General features: G+C 39.3%; 1 protein-coding gene across 2 annotated transcripts; it reads left to right on the top strand.

The window, feature by feature from the left end:
• GOLGA5 (golgin A5) lies at positions 1 to 26,346 on the top strand. 2 transcript variants are annotated; one of them, XM_043490178.1, is made up of 13 exons: positions 1 to 249; positions 2,347 to 2,923; positions 7,680 to 7,907; positions 8,840 to 9,059; positions 9,516 to 9,639; positions 11,087 to 11,290; positions 15,034 to 15,204; positions 17,118 to 17,246; positions 19,429 to 19,527; positions 20,257 to 20,482; positions 22,454 to 22,559; positions 24,464 to 24,527; positions 25,874 to 26,346. In XM_043490178.1, exons 2-13 carry the CDS (start codon positions 2,377 to 2,379, stop codon positions 25,952 to 25,954), a joined length of 2,199 nt encoding a protein of 732 aa, XP_043346113.1. In that variant the 5' UTR covers positions 1 to 249; positions 2,347 to 2,376; the 3' UTR covers positions 25,955 to 26,346. The 2 variants fall into 2 exon arrangements, with proteins under 2 accessions (XP_043346113.1, XP_043346114.1); XM_043490179.1 differs by having other exon boundaries at positions 3 to 249; positions 7,683 to 7,907.
• The last annotated feature ends 1,003 nt before the right edge of the window (positions 26,347 to 27,349 follow it).

Raw genomic sequence — 27,349 nt, 5'->3', positions numbered from 1 at the left:
TGCAGACGGCGGCGCTGCCGCCTGAGTCGCCTCCAGGTGGCTGCTCTAGGTTCCTGGCCGCTCAGGCAGCTCGGAAGGCACTCTGTTTTGGGGTCCTCGCTGCTCTTCCACGTCTCCCGGAAGAGTAGCTGGGCCGTGGCAGGTCGGGGACCGGGTCTACTCAACCTGAGCCCTCTCCCGGCCCGCTGCTGAGGAGGGGCGGCCCGGGAGGGTGATCAGGCTGCGGTGCAGCCGCTGCAGAGCCCTCAGGTGAGGCGGCCGCGGGGGCCCTACGGCCCGATGGGTTCCTTTGGGGCGTTAACGGCCTTAGAGGCGGGGGCGGCAGCCCCTTGACTGAGACCCTGGTCTCTCCGTCCAGCTAGGGGTTCGAGAAGAGGGAAGGGGAGCCCCCCTGGATCTCCGCGGACGTTGCTTGGTGCCCCTCCCTTTCCTGCCTCCGCGACCTCAGCCTGGTTTGGCCTGTCTTCCCCCTCCGGAGGCTCAACGAAGTGGGTGGGAAGCAAAGTTGGGGGTTCCGACAACAGACTCAAGGGGACCGACCAGCTGACCCCCAGCCTCCCTTCCTCTGTGTTGACACCTGGCGGGCGAGCAGGCCCTGACCCCGCCGTCGGCCGACCGGTCCCCGTTCCACGCCCTCTCGCCCTGTTTCTTCACCTCGGTGTGGGCCATTTTATTTTCTGGGCAGAATGACTTCAGAATTCCACCTCGGAAGTCTCCTAGAGTTTTTCTCTTGTCCATGGAGGAACTGCCCAGGGCCCGTCTTAACATTTAATTGGGTACTCAGTCCTAAGGCACAGGCTTTTGTTTAAGAGTCCTTTAAAACTTTAAAATGGGAGGCAAGATGTAAGAACTTATTAAGTATGTTTTGATCGCCTTATTAGGAGAGATTATTTGCCCCCTAGTTACCACCAGTGTTTACTTGGGAATAATATATACTTTATAGGGAGTTTTATATGTTCGGGAGCATGTCCCTTCCATTTTCATTTGATTTACATAAACTCTGTGAAATACATGGGCATATAATCATCCCGTTTTGTAAGGAACAGGTTTAGGGGGTGAGTTTCTTCTTGAGGTTATTCAGGTGCTGGGAGGCTAGATTGAGAAGGCAGGGGTTAAAAGTGGGTTTGGCTGACTTAGATTTGCCTGTCTGAGCTGCTGTCTAAACTCTGGAATCTTTATCTTCCCCTCCCCCCCCTTTTTTTTGTGGGGGAAAAAAGGGGGGGAGGAGGATATTGCTACTTAACACAGAATGTGGTTATGAAAGTTATGTGTGCTAAAGATAATGTTTGCAGGGCATCTAACAAAAATTAATGCCATTCAGCAGTATTTATGGTGCCTACGGTATGCCGAGAATTCACTGGTGAGCAAAAGACAAGGCCTTTATCTACCCACTCTCTTCTTCTCCTTCCCCAAGAGGGAGAGGTAGAGGGGGAAATACATATAAAACATGAAGGGCTGTTAGGGAAGAGAATGGTGTGTGTACAGACAATGATAGAACCTAATTTAGATGGGAAGAAAGAGCTGGTTTTGAAGCAGGTGACATTTGGGTGAAGACCAAGAACGAAAGAGTTAATTGTGAAAGAATGCCAGCACCTCAGGCGAAAGAAACAGTGTGCACATTCAAGAGGTGGTTGTTGACTTTTGTTATATACTACTCTCCTATGTCATGGAAACTAGTTATTTCATTATTTTGATTGATTGCGGCACTGGATAAGTACCCAAGTATATATATCAAAATGAATGGCTATGCAATCATCTTGTTTTATTTGGAACTTAGCCTAATGTGCATATGGTAGGTACAGAAAATCCAAGTTATTGGAGGTGTGTTTTAAATGTGTATATGCACACTTAAATTATCCATGATAGTGTTGTAATTTAACATTGAAGTAGCTTTTGTATTAATCAGAAGTTTCTTCAAGTTTTAGCACTTTACAGCAAACTTCAGAAAATTATTTTTATTTCGTTGTCCTGGAATTTTGCCATATTATTTGACATTCAGTGGCTTTTTTACATTAAGATTTACACATTGTTGAAATAGGAATGATGGTAGTAGTGGTAGTTGTAATTATGGTAACAACAACTACTAAAATGAGTGCCTACTATGCGCTCGGCATTTTCAAAATGTTTTTTAGTGTATTGTTTCATCTGAAAACCAGCCAATAGTATAAGTACACTTATCTCCCTCATTTTCTAGGTGAAGTGTTTCAGTTAAATAGTTTGCTCAAAGTTACGTAGTAAGAAGCAGGTTAGGCTTTCCAACCCAGGACGTTCTTGACTCCAGAGGCTGGTCTTAACCACTGTGCTCAGATGCTCAGCCGCACTGATCCTTTTACGTCCTTTTTACAGGTTCACCAACAGGATTATTCTGCTCCCATCATGTCCTGGTTTGCTGATCTAGCTGGAAAGGCAGAAGATCTTTTGAACAGAGTTGATCAAGGGGCTGCAACAGCTCTCAGTAGAAAAGAGAACACCAGCAACATCATTTATAGCAAAAATACTGACTATTCTGAACTTCACCAGCAAAATACGGACTTGACTTACCAGACGGGATCTAAAACTACTTACATTTCCTCAGCAGCTGATAACATTAGAAATCAAAAAGCCACCATCTTAGCTGGGACTGCAAATGTAAAAGTAGGATCTAGGACTTTGGGTGAGACCTCCCATCCTGTTGAAAATGCATCTGCTCCTAGGCCTTCATCCCAATTTGTTCGAAGGAAAAAGTCAGAACCTGATGATGAGCTGCTGTTCGATTTTCTTAATAGTTCCCAGAAGGAGCCTACCGGGAAAGTGGAGATCAAAAAAGAAAGGGCCAAAACCCCTGTCTTGCAGAGTTCTCGGACAACCAGCGTCAGTTCTGTGAACACCAGTGTACCCACCGTCAAAACTGTTGAAGAAAATCCTTCTGGGAGCCAAAGCCACGGTAGTTAATTAGGCCTCTGTTTGTTTTAGAGTTAACCAAACTGGATGTGTTATTATAGCCTAAGATGTTCTGGTGGCATTTGTCATCATCTGGGAGGATGACAGGGGAGACACTTGTTACCCCCCTGTTGGTAGAAGGGCAGGCTCTCTGAAATGTGTGGCATGAACACGGGAGACAGCATGGAACACTGTTAGTCAATGTACGGTTATAGTAGGGACTTCTGAATGTTGTCTGTGGGTAACTTGACCCAGAAAATTTTGAAATCTGGAAGAAAACTTAATTTTGGATTTGGAAATGTCTCCAATTCATTTCTCTTTGTCATTTGTGTTATAAAAATGACAGGAGGCTGTACTTCATTTACATTCTGGATTATGAGGGTTTTGGTGTGTTTTTCCCCCTGCCTTCCCTGAAAGTAAAGCATAAGAAACAGAACTTTGATCCAAGTTGGAGAGTTGAAGGCATTAACCTAGTAGTCAACTAAAAACTTAGAATTCTGGTTTTCAGTTGTTTCATCTGCTATGAAATTACCTCAAAATGTACACCTTCTCACTTGCAAAAATGATATTTACATGATGATTTGGCTAATTTGTATACCTAGAAGACATTTTAAAACAACAATGAACATGATAAATTCTTGTAGGGATTCTTTATGGAGCTGATAATTCATGGTAGCTTCTTGTGTTCTTAAATGTTAAAGCCTCTTACACAGTCTTGGGCTTCCCTTGTAGCTCAGTTGGTAAAGAACCTGCCTGCAATGCAGGAAATCTGGGTTTGATTCCTGGGTCGGGAAGATCTCTTGGAGAAGGAAATGGCAACCCACTCCAGTATTCTTGCCTGGAGAATCCCATGGACCGAGGAGCCTGGCAGTCTGCAGTCCATGGGGTCGCAAGAGTTGGATACAACTTTGTGCCTAAACCACCACCACACAGTCTTGGCTCTTAGTGAACAAAATTTTCTTGTATTTCAAGACAAAAAAGTGGTAAAGAGATGGGTTTTGGGCTTTCAAGACAGACACATGCACTGGCAGTTGGTTTAAGTACAAGCAGTCCTAAATTTCTTCTCAACTATTTTTTGATTAATTTTACAAATGCTTATTGAGACTCTAATGGGCCAGGATACAGAATTGAATGGGTTATAGTTTATTAGATGAGACACATGTACACAGATAATCTACATGTAGTGTAGTAAATGCAGCAGTTGAGATACTGTCAGAGTATTGTGGAAGCATTGTCTTTTTTCTTATTGCTTCATAGATACTCTTTATATATGAAGGTATACGACAGTTCTTTCTTCTCCTCCAGTTTTATCGTATGTTTTTCCTCTTTCTATGTCTCGGTGAATAGAAGTTCTTGATATAGGCTATTCTTGGGACTTCTGTACTTCCATATGCGTCTTACAACTTGCCAAGTGCCACAGAAATTCTGTGGTCTTTTTATTGAGAGTCCATTGCTTCTATGTAGATAGTTTGGTAAGAATCAGCATTTTTACAATGTAGAATCTTCTAACTTACTAACATGGTATAATTATTTTTTAGATGTCTTTGATTAAGGTTTTGTTTCTTCCATAAAGGTCTTGCATACTTTTTGTTAGTTTTATTCCTGAGTAGTTTATATTTTTTTGAAACTCTTATAAATAGTATGCTTTAAAATTTTTTACTTTCTGTTGGTTGCTATATATCGGTTTATGTAAATATGCACACATGCATGCACACATACACAACAACCTAGACACCTCTTAGGCTTCATATTTTTCTGTACATTCATTTAAATTTTCAGCAACACAATAATATCATCTGTGGATAATGACTGTTTTCTGCTTAACCGTTTTATCTTTTTAAAAAATCTTTTTCTTGCCTTGTTACATTGATGAGTACTTGAAAACCAATTGTGTGTCTTGTTCCTTGTCTTAAAAAGAATGCTTTGACTGTTTCAGTTTGTGTTAGGTTTTTCTTAGGTACTTTTTATCAGGTTAAGGATGTCTCTCTGTATTTCTAGTTTGAGTTTTTATGTTGAATTTTAGCAGTTTTCCTATAAGTATTGAGATATCAGGATCTTTTTCCTTAATACTGATACATGGTATACAAATCAGTTGATTTATTTTATTTAAACCTAAAACCAAACTTAACTTAAAGCAAATGTTTGCTGAAACTCACTAGTGAAACCATTAGGGTCTGGGGTGTTCTTAGTGAAAGATTCAATTATTGATTCAAGTGATTTTCCATTTCTTTTTAAATCTGTTTTTGGTAAGTTACATTATTTTCCCCTAAGAATTTGTCTATTTCATATACTTTGTGGAGGATTATGTTTATTTAATTTTAGGAAAATAATGTGGTCACAGCTAAAATTTTAACACAGACACTAATCATTTATAGTAACCTTGCAGAAATCAAAGCTTGATCATAAATACTACCTGAAGAATACCAATATCTGGCACTGTGCTAAATGCTTATTTTTTTAAACAGTGCTAATGAAGTATAACTGATATACAATAAATAACACATTTTTAAAGTGTACAGTTTGATGGGTTTCAGCATCATGTACATTTAAAAATTTATTGACAATGTAGTTTATAGTGTTTCTCTCAGGAAATTGTTTTTGATCACGTCAAGCCTCTCTAGTATGTTTCTTTTCTATTTTGTTAATTTCTGGTCTTTATTATTAATTTCTGCTTTTTTAGGTTTATTTTGCTGTTTAATTGTTATGATGGGTGCATAACTTATTAATTCCTTTGTTTCATTTTTAATGTAAATATTTAAGGCTATAAATGTCCTTCTAAATACTACTTTAGATAATATCTTATAGGCTTGGATATATACTTTATTTCCTTTTAAAATCTTATAAAATTGAAAGTAATTTTTAAAACTCTCTCATTTTTTATTCATTAAAAATATCTTTATTTTGGAGATTTCAAATTTATCAAAGTAAAGATTGGTCATTTCCCTCCACCCCCATACAACCATTTATCCAGCGATGATAATCAATAGCCTGTAACCATTCTGGTTTAATTTATACCCTCTCATTTTCAATCTCTTTCTTTACCTCTACCCACCACAGAATTATTTTGAAGTAAATCACAGATCTCATATCATTTCTTCTATAAATATTTTATTAACTCAATATAAGTTTTAAAAACATTCACACCATTATCACCATAAAAATGTAATAATTCCTTGTATGTGTGTTAGTTGCTCAGTAGTGTCTGATTCTTTGCAACCCCATGAACTGTAGCCCACCAGGCTCCTCTGTCCATGGAATACTCCAGGCAAGAATACTGGAGTGGGTAGCCATTCTCTTCTCCAGGGGATCTTCCTGACCCAGGGATAGAACCCAGGTCTCCTGCATTACAGGTGGATTCTTTATCATCTTAGCTACCAGGGAAGCCCCAATAATTCCTTGGTATCATCTAATATCTAGTCAGTATTCAAGTTTCCTTTGTCTCATCATTTTTACATATACTGGAATGTGCAAATCTTAGTTGTATTAATACAAACGGCTATACCCTATATGTGATAAAGAACATTTCCTTTGCTGCAGAGAGTGCCTCATGTCCTTTTCTAGTTAATCTCCCCACCCATCCTGCAAGTACCCACTGTTACCATTTCTTTCACCTTAGATTAGTTTTACCTGTTCTGAAATTTCATATGTTTGCTAGCAAAAAGTGAGATCATACAGTGTGAATACTTTCTTACCTGACTTCTTTTATTGAACATATTAGTGAGATTCACTTATGTTATTGAATATATTAATATTTTTTTTATTTTGTGGTATTTTACTGTAGTATGCATATACCACAATTTATCCACTCTTTTTTGGACATTGCGGTAGTTTCTAGTTTTTGGTTTTTGTTAATAAAGGTGGCTGTGAACATTTTTTTACTTCTCTTTGTGGGAAAATGCTTTCATTTCTCTTCAATAAATACTCAGGAGTGGAATTACTGGTTCAGGTGGTAGGTACATGTTTAATTTAATAAGAAGCTGTGAGAACTTTTCCCATTTTCCCCAACAGTCAGTCTGTGAGTTCCAGTTGGTCCATATCTTCACCACCATTTTGTATTGTCTTTTTAATTTTAGCCATCTAGCAGGTTCTTGTTGTGGTTTTAATTTGCATGTCCTTGATCACTAAAGATGTTGAGAAAATTTTTCATTTAGATATGGTTCATTTTTTAGTACATACTTAATTTTGGGGGAGCACGTGAAAATTGTATTTGCATCATATTTAGTAACAAATTAGAAACAAGATAAATCCAAAGCATTGAGTATCTGAATTAACGAGTATATCTTTGGGTAAGGCGATATAGATTCCAGTTTGGTGTATAACAGATTGTCCTGACCTGTTATAGCTCACTGCCTTGTAACCCACAGCTCTTCTTTTATGCCTTTCCATTATTTTTCAGTGTTGAAACTTCATTCTTGTTTCCAAAAATGATTCATAGACAAAAAGGAGACCAAAACCATTTTTACCTAAACCCCAGTACATAAATGATCTCTGCTTTTCCCTTTCCCAGAACTATATTCTTCTGTCTGTTCTTTATCACCATTCATTGTATCCAGACTTTGAGGGTCCTTAGAAATCTAGAGACTCTATGTGTGAGAATGGAATTTCGTCCGAGGGAAGTCTCTTTAATAATTTAAGTTGATTTTTTATGGTGTTTTAGTGTAGCAGTTAACTTGAACCAGAAGATGTTCTACCACAGTAAGCTAGGAATGCATATGTAAGGAGTGTTCCAATGTTACAAAGATGTATTTGCTTTCTTGCAGCAGCCTCTCATGATTCAGATTCTGGCCATGAAGCCCACGAAGATTCTTCAAAGGAAAATGTATTATCAAATGCTGCCTGTACTGATCCCAACCCAGTGCCTAATGATGATGGCAAATCACATGAACTGTCTAACCTTCGCCTGGAGAACCAGTTGTTGAGGAATGAAGTTCAGAATTTAAATCAAGAAATGGCCTCATTACTTCAAAGGTCCAAGGAAACTCAAGAAGGTAGAGCCTTATCTAAATTATACAGGGTTAGGAATGTAGCATTTCAAAAAATATACTAAAAACTTGGTTGTATTTAAACTGTTAGAAATATTCTGGATGAGACTTGTAGAATAGTATTTTCATGGAAATAGCAGCCCAGATTTGGAAATGCTACTTGTTATCCACCTGAAACAGACCACTGGTTTGTTTGGTCATCCTTTAGAAACCGTGAATAGGAAGATGTATTAAGACTTGTTAAACTGACTTCAGAAGCTTCACTCTTTCCCAGACTAATTTAGGCGTAGAAATATTTCCCAGAGACCCTGTACAGTTTGCTTCTGTATTTAAAACAAAGTGATTTTTTGCTGTCAGGCTTACAATTACAGATGGTGTATAGGGTATGGAGATCTATATTGCATTGCTCTTTCTGCCCCACCAATTTTCTAGGTTCAAAGCACATTTTTTTTTTTTTTTTTTTTGCCACAGTAATGGAAAGAAACAGATTCCTCTCCAGTGTTTATCTCCGGATTTTTTGTTTCTTTTGATCCTACTGGGGCATACATTGTCCACCCTTGATTTGGATTTGCATTCTTTCACATCTGTAGCAGAACTCCCCAAATCCACCGACTGTTATAGTCTTGTGAGTTCTCTACTGTCTACTGTTTTGGCTTCCAAATGCTTTACAAAAAAAAAGTTTCTAGAAAATCAGCTAACTTCATGCCCCTTTCCAACCAGCTGTAATATAAGGTATGAGTATTGGCCTTGAAAAATGGAGATCCCTCTTGGAGCAAAAAATTCAAATATATTTGTAAGCTCCTAATTTTGGCAATAGGTACTAAAGGGATTTAAAGGAGAGTCTGTGTGTGCTGTGAGAAAGACATATTTGCTTATATGGAGACATTTCCTTCTTTCTTTTCGTTTCGTTTCGTTTCTTTTTTTTTTTTTTTTAATAGAATTAAACAAAGCAAGAGCAAGAGTCGAGAAGTGGAATGTTGACCATTCAAAGACTGATCGAATAACTCGAGAGCTTCGAGCCCAAGTCGATGACCTGACTGAAGCAGTGGCTGCGAAGGATTCCCAGCTGGCTGTATTGAAAGTGAGACTCCAGGAGGCTGACCAGCTGCTGAATACCCGCACAGAAGCGCTGGAAGCCTTGCAGAGTGAAAAATCACGGTAGCTAATTCTATTAATAATGAAAAAATGAGCTGGAATATTTATCAGTGCACATAATGATAAACATGGTAGTCATACCATCTTGTGAAATTTTCACTTTGGAAATTTGCAACAGGGGAAAATGTAGCTCTTGGTTAATGCTGGAAATGTGTGTGATTAAAAATGGATGTATTATTTGAATCTTGAGATGCACTGTTAGCAGATTCTGAATTTAAAAATATTTGAGGAGCAGTGTCATTAATCTTTTGATATACAATAACATGTGGTATGTGCTTGTATTTGGATGCCTAAAAATATAGATTACAGTCCAATGAAAGGGAAGAAGACTTCTCAAAGAATGCTTTAGTCAAAACCATCTTTTTATGTGTGCTAATTTGCTGATGCTCTAAAAATTATTCTACCTTTTCGCTTGTGTACATGGAAATAAGTTATTTCAAGTGATATATTTTCCTTTAGAATAATACAGGATCACAGTGAGGGTAGTAGCCTGCAGAATCAAGCTCTGCAAACTCTTCAGGAGAGACTGCATGAAGCGGATGCCACTCTGAAGAGAGAGCAGGAGAGCTACAAACAGATGCAGGTTAGAATGGGGACAGCGGGGCACTGTTTTCTTTTTTAATACTTATTTTTATTTACTTATTTATTTGGCTGCACTGGGTCTTAGTTGTGACATGTGAGATCTTTAGATGTGGCATGTGGGATCTAGTTCCATGACTGGGGATCGAACCTGGGCCCCCTGTATTGGGAGTGTAGAGTCTTAGCTGATGGACCACCAGAGAAGTCCCATGGCTATTTTATTATTTGAATGAGGAGGAATCACTTCATATCATTCATAGCACATGTAATAAAATTCTTTAGTGTATTTCAGAAAATTTTGTTTCTGTGACAAAAACTAAGTATTTGGATATTTATCTTGATCCTTGCTAAATGTATTTACTTTTATATGTTGAAAATGTAAAACACTACTTAGTATTCATTAGATGCATACATCTTTTAATTCAATTTGATTGTGCAACAAGCATTACCATTATTTGATTAAAAGCTAATTTGAGGAATCTCATTTATTCTTTTTATTTAAGCTTTTGCTGATTCCAAGTTAATCTGATTCTGTTATTGTAAGAGAAAATTGTATATCATATTTATTTAGAATTATACTCTTAAGTGAATTTTTGCATCTAGTTTAGTGATTTTTCAGCTCTGACTCAGACAGTAAAGAATTTGCCTGCAATGCAGGAGACCAAGGTTTGATCCCTGTGTTGGGAAGATCCCCTGGAGAAGGAAATGGCAACCCACTCCAGTATTTTTGCCTGGAGAATCCCATGGACAGAGGAACCTGGCGGGCTATAGTCCATGGGGTTACAAAGAGTCGGACACGACTGAGGGATTAACACACACAGCTTTTGAAAATAAGGATAAAATATAAATAATTCTCAGAACTAAATTTAGGCTAGTAAGGAACAGACCTTGTATTCTTTAGAGTGTGCTTTTAAAGTTTCTTATGCTAAAAAGAATTACATTGAATAGTTGAGTAGATAGTTTGAAATAAAGGAAAAAACGTTAGCCATGATATTAGAGAAGATGTAGCTGTGTAGCTGTGTCTTCCATTTGTTTTCTAGTAGACTTTCTAGTTTTCTGTAGACCTTTATTCATTAATCAGTTAGTATCAGATCAGACCTGGTATCCAAGTGATCAGATTCACCTGAGAAACTGATTAAAAAACAGATTTCCAAGCCCAGTCTTAGAAATTTCAATTCAGTTGAGCCCAGGGAAGGCCTTGGTTGGCTGTATTTTTTTTTTTTTGGCTGTATTTTTAACAGACTTCCTCATTGATTTTGATGCGTTGCCATGTTTGGGAACCACAACCCTAGAGTTCCGGTGCCTCACTTCCTAACAAATGAAGAACTTTTTTTTTTTTACCTCCCTGTTTTATGGGCTGAGCTAATAAATCCCATGAGATATCTAAATGGATGGTTGTAAACGCTCTCAAAGCAAAATGATAATAAGTATGATATAAAAATTTACCACAGAGTGAGTTTGCTACACGCCTTAATAAAATGGAAGTGGAACGTCAGAATTTGGCAGAAGCAGTTACGCTGGCAGAAAGAAAACACTCAGATGAGAAGAAGCGAGTGGATGAGCTACAGCAGCAAGTCAAAGTGCTGAAGTCCAACTTGGACTCCTCTAAGCAAGAATTAGCTGACTACAAACAAAAAGCTACTCGAATACTCCAGGTAAGCCTGAGATGCATGTCTCAGTTGACTGAGAGACTCCCGGAAGCTCTTTGTAGATCTGTGAGGTGCTTCGTCCCTTTTGACTGGGTTGGCTTACTTCAGTATCTTGTTCTTCTTAGAAATATTATAAAAAAGATGAAATGTTTCCTGTTTCCACCACTTTTTTTCCTTTTAAGAAAAAAATTCATCCTTCCACTACCTAGTTCAGGTCTTTAACCTGTCACCTTAATCACCATGATAATATCAGTGTTTGTCTTTAAGAGTTGTTCTATTCTCCCCTGTTGATTCTCTTTTGAATTTTTCAGAGTGACTGGCCTAGGCCTCCTCCCGCTCTCAGATCTCCTCTCCCAACTTTCCACCTTCGCTTTAATTAATTCAAGACTGTAGTCATCTAATGTGGCTTTCAACTTCTCTTTCCTTTGCCTTTCGTATCAGAGGGAAGACATGTCCTTTCATTTTTTACCCGCCTTGGATAATTTTTTGCCTCTACGTTGGTTCCTTCCACCTCATTTAAGCCCATTCTCCATTAAGTCTGTCCTGTGTCTTCCTCTGTGTCTTTGGCTCTGCTGCCTTCTTCTGGCTCCTCTTGCTCAAGAGCATGTGGTTACTTAGTGGAAGAACAAAGACCAGATCTTGAAACCCTTACCTGTGGTGGAAGAAACATTGCTTTTGGCCCTTTTGATCACTTTGATCCATTTCTCTGTCCTCCTTTCATTTAATGCCAAACTTGTCAGAATTAGGGCTTCCCTGATGGCTCAGCTGGTAAAGAATTCACCTATAATGCAGGAGACCCCGGTTTGATTCCTGGGTCGGGAAGATCCACTGGAGAAGGGATAGGCTACCCACTCCAGTATTCTTGGGCTTCCCTGGTGGCTCAGCTGGTGTAGAATCTGCCTGCAATGTGGGAGACCTGGGTTCAATCCCTTGGTTGGGAACATCCCCTGGAGAAGGGAATAGCTACCCATTCCAGTATTCTGGCCTGGAGAATTCCATGGACTGTATTTGTATAGTCCATGGGGTCACAAAGAGTCGGACACAACTGAGTGACTTTCACTTTGTCAGGATTAGTGTTCTGTCTCCTCCATTTTAGAACTATTAATTTTAACTCCTTCATGTAATTTCTGTCCCCACTACATTTCTGAAATTGTCTTCTCAAAAGTCTTTAATGACCTAAATATTTTCTGTCCTCTTATTAGTTTCCATCCCCTTTGATTTTGGTAGAATATTTTGACCCTGTGAACCCTCCTACCTTCTTGAAAGTTGCCTTGTAATTTTACTTGAACGGCCTCAGCTCTGTCTTCTCTTTACTGCTGTTTCTCTTGGGTGCTCTTCTTCTGTCCTCTTTTGTTTTTCTTTCTTTCTTTGCTGTTATTCTTTCTTACTTTGCTTTGTCAGATACTCTTGGTTCTGTCACTTGATGTGACTTCAGCCTGGCTCCAACCCTAACTTCCTACCTGGTTTCTAAATGCCTGCTGTGCTTCTCTTCTTGGGATATGGTATTGCAAACCCCAAATCAGCTTCCCCCTCATTCTCCTGTTTTGGTAAATAATATTGCTGTCTTCCTAGAAAATGAAGCTTGAAACCATAGTGTCATTTTGACTTTAGCCCCTGCCTGCTATTGGCTAGGAGCAGCTTTTTTTCTGCCTCTATGAAATATCATATCTGTCTCCTTCATACTCTTCTATGTAATTATTTGTGTTACATCAATGTAATTTGTTAATTTATCTAAAAGGTCCTTCATTGAGCACCTAACTATTCACTTGCACTATAATAGGTGTTAAGGATACTGAGCTCAAAAGATGTGTCCTCTTTCTTAAGGGAGCATTCAATTTAGTGGGACAACACTGAGGCAATTGATATAATGAAATTATTGATGCAGCACTGTGGGAGCTTGAAGGAAGAAGCGCTTAACACCTGTCTGGAGATGTCAGGGATCACTGAAGATCTGTATAAAGAGGAACTTGAAGGACACGTAGGAGGACTTGTGATCGGGCAGACATTTCAGATAGAACAGCCTATGTCAGAGTAAAGGGGGCCCAAGGGAACATAGTATATTTAAGGGTTTACACTTAGTTCTCTGTTGCTGGAGCAACAAGTATTAGAGATCAAGAGACAGGAGGGAAGACTCAAAGACAGCCAATGTCAGATTGTGGAAAACCTTGCATACCAAGCAGAGGAATTTTTATTTTATATTGTAGGTCATGGTAGGGGGTGAGGTATTAGAGAATTTGAGCAGCATGATCAGATTTGGCTGTAAGAACTATGGCAGCCATGAAGAGGTGAGTGGAAAGTTGACATCTAAGATGGCATCTAGGATGATTCCAGGTTTCTGGTTTGAGTGTTCCCCTGTACTATCAAAGGGAAAACAGGAAAGACAGCAGGTTAGGGTTGAAGATTATGATAAATTATGGTGAGTTTGCAAAGCTGATGTGACATTGAGGTGACAGTATCAGGAAGGCCATCAGAAATGCAGGTCTGAAGCTCAGTAATGAGATCTGCTTGTTAGCCACATGGAGGTATGGAGATACAGATCTAATTGTGTTTATTATAGAAAATTTGAAAAATGCAGAAAAGCTTGCAGACATCACCTGTAATTCTACCACATAAAAAGGAGAAACTGTTTTTGATGGAGGAGAGTTAATAGTAATATTTAAGGTGAAGGTACACCAATGGTCCTTGCTGTTACTGGCCTTGGATTACAGCACATTTTCAACTAGTCTTCCCACCTCGAATCTCTTCTTCCAACTCATCCTTATGCTAGGCATCAACAAACTTTTTCTGTAAAGGGTGAAATAGTACATATTGTAGATTTTGAGGGCTGAATGTGGTTTCTGTCACATGTTCTTTGTCTTTACTTTTTTACAATCCTATGAAAATGTAAAAGCCATTCTTAGCTTAGTGGGCTGTGCAAGAAAAGGCCACAGGCCAGACCTGGCCCATCAACCATAGTTGTGAACTATGGTTAAAGCACCGCCAGATGTACCCTCCTCAAACGCTTCTCCGGTCATAGCACTTCCTTATCCACTTTCTGGCAATTGGTTTTAGCCTGTTATCTGAAGGCCCCCCAAAATTGGTCCTAACATGCTATCTGACTGTAACTCAGAATACATTCAGGCTCTCATGCTGTTCGATTTTTATGCTTTGTCCTCTGTTTTCTGTACACCTTTTAATATCTTAGCCTTTTTCCAGGACCAGTACAAGAACTATCTTTTGAGTAAAGCCTACTCTTCCCCAGAAGTGGTTTTTCCTGGTCAGAACTCTGCAAGTAATCTTCCTCCATCCAGCCTTCTCTCAGCTTGTGTTTACTGCCTTCTGTTGGATATTTGCCACTTTTCTTTTACTGTTAAGGCAGGGGGTGCTATCTGGAATGAGAGACACTGTTTTTATTACACAGGACACTTAACATAGTGCCAAACCCACCGTAGGTGCTCCATGAATATTCGTTGAGTGGAATATGATGGGAGGGAAAAAAGCATAAAAAAGAATGAAGAGAAAGTTTGAGAATACTCTTGTTAATAAGTTTTCAACAGTGACATGGTCCTGGGGACTACAGTCCAAGAACACTATACAGCAGGGCTCTGTTTCATTTTTACCCCTATGGATTTAACATTCTGTGGACTTTCTTTGATGGAGAATATAATTTAAATATTCCCATTGTGGTTTAATTGATGTGTGGTAGATGATATTCAGTGTACAAGCTAATCTCTGCCTTGCTTATTCTTTTTTTTTTTTTTTTATGACAGTCTAAAGAAAAACTGATTAACAGCTTAAAGGAAGGATCTGGTTTTGAAGGCCTAGATAGCAGTACAGCTAACAGCGTCGAACTAGAGGAACTTCGGCACGAGAAGGAGACGCAGAGGGAGGAAATACAGAAGCTGATGGGTCAGATACATCAGCTGAGATCCGAGTTACAGGTAAGAGTCGTCAACGATGCAGCTTCACAGATAGCCGTTTACCCCCGGGTATTAGTAGTTTGAGATGTGTCTGTATTTGGGGGGAAGGGTATTAGTAATGTGTGAAACTGCGGGGATATTAGTTACCAGATAGAAGTGGATCTAAAGCAGCAGGCTTCTTGGCCATTGATCGATTTACAGTTATAGGAATAAGAAACAAAGGTAACCTGACTCATTCGTTCAACAAATACCAAGTATTTGCCGTGTGCCATGCATCTTCTAGGCTTAGAGTTACACAGGGACCCAGACAGAATGTTTATTTTATGGATCTAACATCCTAGTGGTTAAAAACAAATAGATTTGGGTTTACTTCTAAAACAAGGATGCTTTCTAATATTGGAATGGGCTTAGGGATGATCTTTTATAGTTTCATGCATTTTCTTATAATTTATTGTTTTGTGTAATTAATATATTTAAAGGTAAAATTGGGCCACTTATTTATCTTAAACAAGGGGTCTTTGACATAGGAGGGGCCTCTGAGGATGAGAAAGATAAAGTGTGGGATAATGAGCCTTCTGTTTTTAAAAAAAAGAAAAAAACTATCTGCCAAGAATGTTTATCCATGCATCAACTTAGGAAATTATTGATTTTTTAAGATGTACATGAACAACAGTGAAAAGTGCGGAAGTGGTAAGAATGGGCTGGCTTGTCTAGGGTATAAGCTTGACTGTCCAATCTAGATGCAGATCCTGTATTCCGGCTTTGGCGCTTAATAGATCTGTTACCTTGCAGTATCACCACCTCTCACTGAGCCGTAGTTTTCACCTCTGTAAGTTGAGAGCAAGGTTCTATAGGGAACCTACGTGTAAAGGGCCTTGCATTGTTCCTAACACATAACAGGCTCAGTAAATAGTAGCTGCTGTTATTTCAGAGTTTTTTTCTTATTATCCTTTAAATTTTAGGATTTTTTTTCTATAAATAATTTTGAATTCCAAAGACTTCAGTCCCGTGAATTTGAAATTGAATAAACGCTAAACTTTCTGATATTTTCATATATATTTTTCATATATTCCATGTCTTTTTGGTGAGATGGAAAACATGATTTGTTTTAATATGTCATCCCTACCCCAGCATCACTGATGACATTGACACATCTCTACCCTTTCTCAAGAAGTTTATGAAGCTGATAATAAGGGCCACAGTATTAGGTCTGGCAAATGGAAGCATTGGTAGTAATTGTAGTAGCTGTCATTTGCTGGGCGCTTAATGTGCCAGGCACTGCACTAAGCACTCGACATAGATCCTTTCATTTCTTCCCTCTTTTAACCCCTTGAAGGAGAGGATGGATTCTCATTCTACAGTCTGAAGAAATCTAGGTGTGGAGAAGGAGAGTAACTTGCTGTGACTCGTAAGGTGGCAGAGCCAGGATTAGAACCCTGGTCTGTCTCATGCCAGAGTCTGTACCCTTAACCACACTGCCCACCTCTTGAGAATTCATCTGATTTAGGTGATATGAGAAAAAAGTTATATTTTTACTGTCTGTTGATTTCTGATACCCACACATGTACAAAAACTAATTATAATCTACAGTTTTAGGGGACTAAGGCAGTGAAGTCCTTCTTGATGTTATATTTCTGTTTCTCTTGAAATTGTTAGCTTTTGAACAGAGAGCGAAATCTCCCAGTGAGCTGCAGTCTGCTCATGCCCATTAAACCGAATGGTTTCTGCCGCAGCATCCTGTTCATTTCTCTCACCGTTTGCCATGTTACATAATGAAGGGTCAGTTTATGTGCTCCTTCTAGGCTGTGTCTGTCTCGTTCATCTTTATCCCTCCAGCGCCTGCGGAGCCCCGTTCACAGCACATAATGACCACTCAGTAAATACTGAGCTGAACAGTTCATTATTGCTTTCACATGTAAGGTTCATCTTTTTAGGATATTGAGGCTCAGCAGGTGAGTGAAGCAGAATCAGCAAGAGAACAATTACAGGATCTGCAAGACCAAATAGCCGGGCAGAGAGCAGCTAAACAAGAGCTAGAGGCAGAATTGGACCGACAGAAGCAGGTACGGATTTTTGATTGAGGATTCCCAAGGAAGGCTGTTCACCAGCAGTCATATGAGGTGATTTCTAGTAAAGCAGCTTACTGAAATGCTTAGCGCTTGAGCTCAGAGGTCCCTCCGACCTTATTACTACCCCACCCTCCTCATTGTTGGTTTGTTTTAACAGATGAAATTTCGAGACATAGAATGACTTTGAGACTTGCCTAATATACAGCTAATTATAGAATAGAATCCAGGATTCTTGTCCCAGAGTCCAAAATTCTTTCTACTGCTGTCTATATTTTATTGTATCTTCTTGTCAGAGTGTGTATGTTAGGACACTTAATGACATCAGTTGATTTTCATATTTTACCACATTTTACTTTCTAGAAGCAATAGTAAATTTTATTTACTAGAAATAGAAATATGACATTAGTGCCATTATAGACTGCTCTTTCTGTTTGAGAAAAAAATGCTTGTCACAGGCTGTTTTTACAAATCATGCTTAAAATTATATTTCATTATTCAATTAGCAGTTGTCTGCTCTCCAAGCCAAATTATATTACTTTAATGTACTTATATGATAGTTTCAGTATTAGCAGAGTTAAACATGTTTATAGCCACATTTTCACAATAAGAATCTATATTTAATATTCATAACATTTATAATTTACTGAGTAACATCATTATTATAGGTACTTAGTATACATTATCTTATTTCATCTTCACAATGAAATCACTGTGCTTTTCATTTTGCAAAAGAGAAAGCTGTTTGTGTATTTCTCAGTGCATCACTTATAACATTTCTAGCTTTGCCTATTTATATTCTTTTTAAATATTTTTTCATTAGGATTTATCATTTCTGAAACTGGTTCTATTCTTAAAGATGTGTTTGTTTTTATTATGAAAGTGATTGTTTCCTGAGTAGTAAGAGAAAAATTCACTGAGGAACAATCTGTAGGGTACATCATAGACCGTCTTAGATAATTTAGTTACAGGATTAGCTGTCCTTTCAGAAATTGCATTTTAATTTACTTAAGTCTATATTAAAAGGCAAGAATTTGATGTTCTTGATGGTTAGTGAGATAACTTTCATTTTATTATGACCCATGGTTTTACCACTCCACTTCTAGTGCCCTTGTCTAAGATGAGGCAGTTAAGCAGAGGAAAGTGGAGCTGAATGTAGCTCTAGGCTGTTTATTTAGTAATCAGATGTTCTGGATGGGAAGTACTTAATCTTGGGATCAAATAGTCCTTAAAGTAATTTAAGTACTTTCAGCCTTAAATTTTGTGCTAGCCTAGAGCTTAAAAGAAACCAGCAAACCTTCTTATAAATTGCAGTTCCCCTACCTAAATACCATCCTCATTTCTTCTTCTCACTTAGCACAGTTTTTTCAACCTGTGCAGTGAGCAGGTTGAGTCCGTATCACGTGTGCGTCTTCATTCAGCTCCCTTTGCGTTGTCTGCAGTTAACTGATGCTTCTGAAGGTGCCTAGTTAATGATTTACTCTTTCTTCCCTATCATCGCTTTACTCTTTAATTCTGACCTGACTCTTACTGACTGTGTCCATTGTACAGACTAGTTTGGTGAAGTTGTTAGTGAATTTGGAGGTATTTCTTTTTTTCCCCCTCTCTCGTTGTTTCATCAAGGATGAAACAAAACAGTTGCAGGATACTGCCTAATAAAAATAAGCCCATGAAAAGCTGCTCAAAATCATCAGGGAAATGCAGATTGAAACCACAGTGTGATTGCGCTACACGCCCCCATAATAGCCACCCTCACAGAGACTGGCAGTACCTAATGTTGGAAAGGATGTGGGAGAACTGGAACTCTCTCATCGTCCTGTGGGAATGCAAAATGGTACAGGTATTTTGAAAACCATTCAGAAAATAGTTTGGCAGGTTTTCTTCCAATATGATAGGCATTCACTTATCATATGATCAAGCAGCTCTGTCTCTACATAATCTACCCAAGAAAAAAGGAAACATATGACTAATAAAAATATGTGCTTAGATGGTCTATCATATACAGATGGATACATCATGCTGAAGTGTTAGCTTTTCATCGTATCTCTTGAAATCTGTTCAGTATATAGGCAGCACATAGTGATGGAGTGCTTGCTTTGTGCCGGGCACTGTTCCAGGTACTGGAGATGACATGGGAAGCACTGGTTTAGCTTTTGTTCATTTGTGCCTCACTGTGTAGGAATTCCGCTACATAGAAGAAGATCTGTATCGAACAAAGAACACGTTGCAAAGCAGGATTAAAGATCGAGAAGATGAAATTCAAAAACTCAGGAATCAGGTATGAAACAGTATTCACAACTTGGGGAAAAGGTATCATTGTAAAACCTCTGTTTTTTTAAGGACACATTAAGACCCCCCCTCCCACATCTTCACCTGAGTCCTATTTTTGGAGTCATAATATGTTATTTTCAACCTGATACAGAATTTTCACTTAATGCCATTTGACTCTGCATTTGCTCTGTTCTTCGGCTTGCTTCTTATACAAGTATATTGTAACCAGTTACCCAAGGAGCGATTAATTACTCTAGAGTTTCATATCTTCTAACCTCATCGGTGGTTTTGCTGATTGCCAGTATTATAATTGTGGTTTCCTGAAAAAATCCAGTGATAAATCTTCTTACTAACAGGTCTTTCATTAAAGTTACTGACTTTTTTTTTCAGCTGAAAATGCAAAACATAAAAAATAACATGTGCCTCCCACTCACACGCACTTACGCATATAAAACCAAAACAGAAGTTTCACAAAACAATACCCTACGTGCTGTGCCCTCTATGTATTACTCTGTTCTATTGTTGTTTTTGTAAGTGGCGACTGTGACCCACCAAACTGATTTCCTGACCCCCTGAATAAGTTAGAAAATCACTTCTATAGATGGTGAAAAAATTGTGGAGTTTTGAGAAATCGCTGAGTGCCACAGATTCCCTGCAGGAATGTAGTAATGTGGTCTCTGTGGTGTTCTGTGCCTTTTGTTTGCTATAATAATTTTATGAACACCTTGCCTTTCAGCTTACCAATAAAACTTTAAGCAACAGCAGTCAGTCTGAGTTAGAAAACCGACTCCATCAGCTGACTGAGACTCTCATCCAGAAGCAGACCATGCTGGAGAGTCTCAGCACAGAGAAGAACTCTCTGGTCTTCCAGCTGGAGCGCCTCGAGCAGCAGATAAACTCTGCTGCCGGAAGCAGTGGTAACGGGTCTTCTATTAACATGGCTGGCGTTGACAGTGGAGAAGGTAAAAAAAAGGTGGGGGGCAGGCGGCGGGGAATCCCCAAGGAATATTTCATTGCTTTAATTTCCAACCTTGCTAATTTGAACATGATCTGAAGAGTGACAGAAAGACATTTTTGTTTAAAAAGAAGCTTTGTCCAGCAGAACACCCACTTTTCTCCTGATGTGAGGCTTGGTCTGTATGCTGTTGGATATGATCATTAGAGAACTGGACAGCGGGCTGATTAATATCCCTCACTGGTTTGGAACCTGGAGAAGGAGGTCCAAGGGCACTTCACAGGCTGTCGAGGACAAGTAACTCACCTGAGCGGGGCTTTCGGGGCTCTTAAAGTAAAAGTTGCTTTAAAAACCGTAACTGTGAATATTAAAGTCAGTCACATGAGTATGTCCATGCTCTATAATTTAAGTAGAGAAGTATGTAGATTCTCAAAATACATGATCAAGAAGAATGTTGAAGATTTCAGTATAAACTTCAGTCGAAGTGCCTACTCAGTATCAGGTGCTGTTGCAGAAATACAGTAGTCAGCAAAAGAGGCCGAAATCTCCGTCCTGTAGATCTTACATTCTGGTGTCATGGGGGACTACCGGGGAGGTGACATACAGTGAACAAGTTATGTGAGATGGTGATGCATGCTAAGACAGAAGTTAAACAGGAAAGATGTACAAGGTGCCAGGTGTAAGGATGGGCTAATAACTCAAATAGGGTGATAAAGGAAGACCTCATCGAAAAGGTGGCATTTTACTGAAGTCTCAAAGGAAGTAAGGTGGTAGACTATGAAGAGATCTGCAAGAAAAGTATTCCAGGCAGAAAGAAGAGCAGGTGCAAAGGCCCTGAGGCAGCAGTGTAACTGGCACGGTGCAGGGGGCAGGGCAGCTGGGGTAGACTGAGTGAGGGGGCAGACCTTGGGAGGAGGCTGTTGAGGGCTGTGGCAGAACTTTCACTCTGAATGAAATAGGAAGCCATAGAAGGTCTGGAGAGGGGCGGCTGAGCTGGCCTATCTGTGTTAACAAGATGTCTCCGGCTGCTGTGCCAAGAACAGACTGCAGAGAACGAAGCTCTGAGGCAGGGAGACCAGGGAGGGACCATGGTGTTAACCCATGTGAGAGGTTGGTGACTCAGACCAGAGTGGGGACGGTAGGCATGGGTCAGGATTTATGTGAAGGGAACAGATAGAATTGCTGGCAGATCAGATGTGGAGTTTGAGAGACAGAAGTCAAAGTGTTCGGAAAGATGGAGTATTTATGTACATAGACGGGGAAAACTGCAGGAGGAGAAGGTTGGCAGCAAGGGCAGGAAGTCAGGATGATGGTTGGGGGCGTGCTAGGTAGAGGTGTCCACCAGACATCCACATGGAGATGGAACGGGTACTTGGACGAGTCTGGAGTTGGGGGTGGCCTGGGCTGGAGATACAGATTTGGGTGTTACCAGCTTTGTAGAAAGAGTGAGCAGCCTCATTTTTGCTGGCCCAGGAAGAAAATGTCCATTAGTGCTACCTCTTGACAACATTGGTAAACTCTAATTTTTTATAATTTCATGGGAAAATAATTTTCTTGGTTTTTAAATTTTTACTTTTGTGGGTATGGAAGTTTAAATATTTTAACTTTTATAAAATGTTTTCATCTTTGGTTATATTGCTTAAAAGTTGGCCTTAAGAACTTCTTCCACATGTAATATAATGTATGAAAGGGAAAGTATTAGTCGCTCAGGCATATATGACTCTTTGTGACCCCATGGACTGTAGCCCACCAGGCTCCTCTGTCCGTGGGATTTCCCAGGCAAGAATACTGGAGTGGGTTGCCGTTTCCTCCTCCAGGGATCTTCCCGACCAGAGACTGAACCCGGGTCTCCCGCATTGCAGGCAGATTCTTGGCCATCTGCATCACCAGGGAAACCCGATATAATGTATGTTCAACTATAATTTTGTTAGAAAATTGATTTAGTGTCTGTACATTAATTATTTTCTTATTTAAACAGGCACACGTCTGCGAAACGTTCCTGTTCTTTTTAATGACACAGAAACTAATCTGGCAGGAATGTATGGGAAAGTCCGCAAAGCTGCTAGTTCAATTGACCAATTTAGGTAAGCCGTGCCAGTATCAATGAGCAATGGACTGTATTTTTATAACATTTTCCAGTGGTTTCATAGTGAGTCCTGTCCAGCAGAGCTGATATAATTATTCATTTATTTACCTACTTACTTAACTTACTTCTACGGCACTTAGCTTGTGGGATTAGTTCCTATGCCAGTGAACCCACACCTCCTGCAGTAGAAGCGTGGAGTCCTAACCACTGAGCTACTGGGGAATTCCCAAGCTGATGATTAAAGTGATGATTACCTTACTCCTTTCATGATATTTCAGTGTCATGAAATTTCTTTAAGAAGTCTGCCAGTGCCTATTTTATTGAAGGTGATTAGCCCTGGCCATTTCTCTCCTTTCTATAGTAAACTCTATTTAGAAATTCATTAAATTTCATTGAGAAAGCCTCTGTCATGTGAATACATCCATTTGAACATTCTATCTCCCTTATCATATGATTAGAGTAAAAGATGCTATATATACAAATGAATAGTACTGATTTTAATATATACTATATAAATAGTGTAATTTATATATATATATGTTATGTATATTTATAAGAAAAACTTTTTATACCAGCAGTCATCCACCTTATAAAGAACATGTTTTGCCAGTGTATGTATATCACCTTGAGAAGGTTTGTGTCTAAATAACCTAAACTCTCTGGCCTTTTAGTTTTTGTAATTAAACATAGTTTAAATGAATCGTTGCACAATAGAGCAATCTTTTCTTACCTTTTTGTGTCAGAATGGAGCTATGGTGTTAAAAATAAGGAGGACGATTTACTAATTTGAATTCCTGAAGCTATGGGCTTTGGGTGCCATAGTTACTATCTCCAAATTATTGAGCACATCTATTTCAACTATTGAGTAATTCAACATACATATTAATTTTTAGAGAATATCTATACAAGGCATCGTGCTAAGGATAATGAAAGAAGCAGAAGTTGTTGGAAGAAAGGTGTATTTGTACATGTATTTGTCTTAGGGAAGAAATGTTCCAAAAGGCATGAGTAGTAAGATCTGAACGTCATAATGCTTCCCACTCTTACTTGAAGTGTTTACCTGGATTTCTGTGATTTTGAACCTTTTAGAAGTATGTGTCCGTGCAGAAGCTCCCAGATTAGCTATGTAGAGGTTAATTCCAACTAGACTCTTTCTTCCTGTTCATGTGTTCACACTTGCCTTTGGTTCCTAAAAGAAAAATGATTGCTAAAGGGACCAGGTTTGCCTTCTACAGTTGTAACTAGAGAAGTAGTAAACAAAATAGATCTAGCACTTCCCTGGTGGCACAGTGCATAGCAATCCATCTACCAATGCAGAGGGCAAGGGTTCGATCCCTGGTCCAAAAAGATTCCACATGCGGCAGAGCCGCTAAGCCTGTGCGCCACAGGTGCCGAGCCCGTATGGTGCAGCTGCTGAAGCCCGTGTGCTCACAGCCCGCGCTCCGCAGCGAGAGAAGCCACTGTGATGAGCAGCCCTCGCAGTGCCACAGAGCTTAGCCCCCACTCGCCACGACCAGAGGAAGCCTGCACAAGGCGACAGAGATCCAGCACAGCCAAATAGATGGATAATTAATTTAAAAATAATTTTTTAATGTTTTATTAAAAATTAATAGATCTAGACTATTCATATCGGAAAAAGAATGAAGAGAAGTAGCTTGTGCTAAAAGTGTAGCAATTGCCAAATAACGATAAAAGTATTTGCTCACTACTGTGATATTTTATATGGTTATTACAAGTAATCATTTAACAGTCTACTATAAAACAAAATTAATCTTTTTCTTATGGTGGCCACACAGTTTAAATGAGTAAAGTTTTAAAAACAAAGAACATGAGACATTATCACAGAAACACGTGTGTTGAGTGTAACTGTCTCCTCTCTCTCCACCCCCACCCCTTGCACAGCATCCGTCTGGGGATTTTCCTCCGAAGATACCCCATCGCACGAGTTTTTGTGATTATATATATGGTAAGTAAACTTGTTTGAGGAAACAGTGCTGCATTTGATTTTTAACTAGTTTTTTTCAGTCGCTCATCTTTTTGACTAAATGTTTAGCAGTCAGTTTTGAAAGAGTATAGAATTCATCCCTGATAACTTTTTTTCTTAAAGTATGCAAGTAAAGTCAATCATTCATTATGTCTGAAAAGTAAATTGCTCAAAGGCTTTTCCTATAATAAAACTGTAGGGCAGTTTAATAGTTACGTGTATTTCTAAGCCTCTCAAATGATAAAAATACAATACGAAACAATTGACTTCACTTTTATAAAAATACAATACAGAACAATTAACTTCATTTTTATCTTGAAGTAAAGTTTATTTCCATATGTTTTGCTTTATTTCCTAAAGGGATCTCAAAGTTAATGTATATTCTTTTAGATTTCTTAGCTCTAATAAAATGCTTGTCATAGTTTGGGTTGCTATTTCTTATCTTCTGTGAGCCTACTAACTGTTCTGAGTGGGGTTATCTAAAAGCAGTTGAACTAAATTAAGACAGGCAGTTTTCTTGAGAAGAAATAAAAGCCCACCTAGAAATTTCTCCCTGTGATCCACTAGAGGGAAGAGTTACTCCTTTAAATAAAAAGCTTTTAATTTGAGAGGGACGGGTAGTAGAGCAAAAGGAAAAAAAACTGAGTAACATCAGAAAGGATTCAGAATATGCCCACATCTGGGTGGGGAGATTATGAGGATCACAGGCACCCTCTATGAGCATCAGATGCAATGTTGCACATCTGGCGTGCGAGGCGCTTTGTGATGGAACCTCCTCATGTCAGCACCACCGTGAGGGAGTTAGTGAAAATCTATCACTGCAGGTCCTATGCTGGACCCTAAGTCAGCCTCTGAAACCTGACACATTATTTTCATCTCCTCTTCACCAGATCATGGCTAAACCCCCTCTCAAAATGTCAACCATAACTCTTATAACAGAGACCCGTTCCAACCAACGTCATGTATATCTAACACTTTTAATCAGGCCATCTCCTCTGTATTTTAATCCCTTGATCGGTTAGTTATGTGTACATGCGCATGTTATGAATGTGTTCACGACTTTGCTCCTCTCAGCTGAAAGTGCTGTAGCTGATATCGTTGCTCTTTTTCACATTTTATTGTACTTATTAGCTCACCTGACTACATTTCTTCCTCGTTTCTCCAGTCAACATGTGCTGAGTGCCTGCAGGGTCGCAGACACGGGAACGGCAGGAACACAGAGGCACATGAGAGGCGGCTCCTGCCCTCAACACACTCAGTACGCTCGGTGGGCCTTTGGGGAGGGTTGATTTATTGGCTAATCCGTAGGTTGTTTTTTCTTTCTTTAGGCTTTGCTTCACCTCTGGGTTATGATTGTTCTGTTGACTTACACACCAGAAATGCACCACGACCAACCACGTGGCAGATGAACGGAGCCTGGTTGACTCAGTGATCCGTCATCTTTCTGCAGACTTGGGATCTGCGGAAGGGTCACTTGCCTAAAATTCCTGAGAGGGGCGTGCAAGATTATTTTATCACTACAAGTATTGAACTTTTTAAGTTATGGTACAAGTACTCTGCTACCCAAATTTTCCTCTGATTTCCTTTGAATGGTAAGAGTTTCTGAAACAAAAATAACTTAACAAGCTCAGCTCTGCTTTTTCTGAGGTCAGCGGCACGGTGTATATATGTACACAAAGAGAGGCTGGGGTTGGACACCTCTGGACAGGCTTCCTGTATTTTAGGTGACACTCATTATGGGTTATAATCAGGGAAACTAATTGTATTTAGTGATATAAATAAAATGTTTTCTTTTTGATAATTCAGTCTGCCTTGTATTTTCATATATCTAACTTTGCAAATGTAGATTTACTTTTTACATGTTAAAGGCCTGATTGGTATAAATCTTTTTATAAATATGTGAATAAAATTGACTGTGCATTTTTCTTTTTCAAAATAATAGTTTTTCATCCCCATTAAACAAGACCTTTCCAGATGGGCGTTCATGAGTAGAGCCAGAAATCAGAGCCAGTGTCACTTGGAATTGCATTAGTGGTTTATACACTCTTTCCTCCCCATCCCCACCCTATGTGCTGTCTTCGTTTTATTTTTCTTTTTAAAAAGAAAATAGTTTCTTTTTAAACTTTTTTTTGTTTTGTTTTGCCAATCAACAGTGTGGTGACAGTTTCAGGGGTCAGCAGAGGGACCCATCCGTATATATACATGTGTCCATTCTTCCCCAAACCCCCTCCCATCCAGGCTGCCACACAGCACAAAGCAGTCCTGTGCTATTCAGTAGGACCTTGTTGGTTATCCATTTTAAATACAGCGGTATGTGCATGTCATCCCAAACTCCCTAATCCCTAACTACCCCTTCCCCCTAGTCCCGCGCCCCGCCCCCCCCCCACCCAACCGCGCCACCCCCCCCACCCAACTGCCCCACCCCAGCAACCAGAAGTTCTTCTCAGGCTGTCTTCCTTTGATTCTTACTCACTCATCCATTGTCTTCCTCCACCCCTTTTCCTTTTCTCCATTCTCTACCTTGGTTTAGCTTGGGACATCCATCAAATTTGTTTTAACAGCACTGCATTTTTAAAATACTCCAGATAACAAATTATTCTTTAAAAAGGGACATTCTCTTTGCCTGAAGTCCAGTATAATGTCTGTTTTGGCTTTCCTTTCTATGTACATGTCTGAATCCTCATTTTGTCCACGCTAGGTACTGGTGGTCTCTCTTTGTATGTACGTAGCATATGGAGATCCTGGGCTGGGCATGGGTATAGTGCTTCCTATCAGGAATGTTATTGCCTTTGCAGTAGCCTGCC

The sequence above is a fragment of the Cervus canadensis genome, chromosome 17 (assembly GCF_019320065.1).
Source record: "Cervus canadensis isolate Bull #8, Minnesota chromosome 17, ASM1932006v1, whole genome shotgun sequence".
Taxonomy (NCBI): Eukaryota; Metazoa; Chordata; class Mammalia; order Artiodactyla; family Cervidae; genus Cervus; species Cervus canadensis.
The sequence above is the reverse complement of the archived record's forward strand: the minus strand, read 5'-3'. Positions and strand labels throughout refer to the sequence as shown.

Coding starts and splice junctions, on each gene's coding strand:
- GOLGA5 (XM_043490178.1), top strand. CDS start 2,377: ATGTCCTGGTTTGCTGATCTAGCTGGAAAGGCAGAAGATCTTTTGAAC. Junction 9,640..11,086: donor AGAGCTACAAACAGATGCAG/GTTAGAATGGGG, acceptor AATTTACCACAG/AGTGAGTTTGCTACACGCCT. Junction 11,291..15,033: donor AAGCTACTCGAATACTCCAG/GTAAGCCTGAGA, acceptor TTTTTATGACAG/TCTAAAGAAAAACTGATTAA.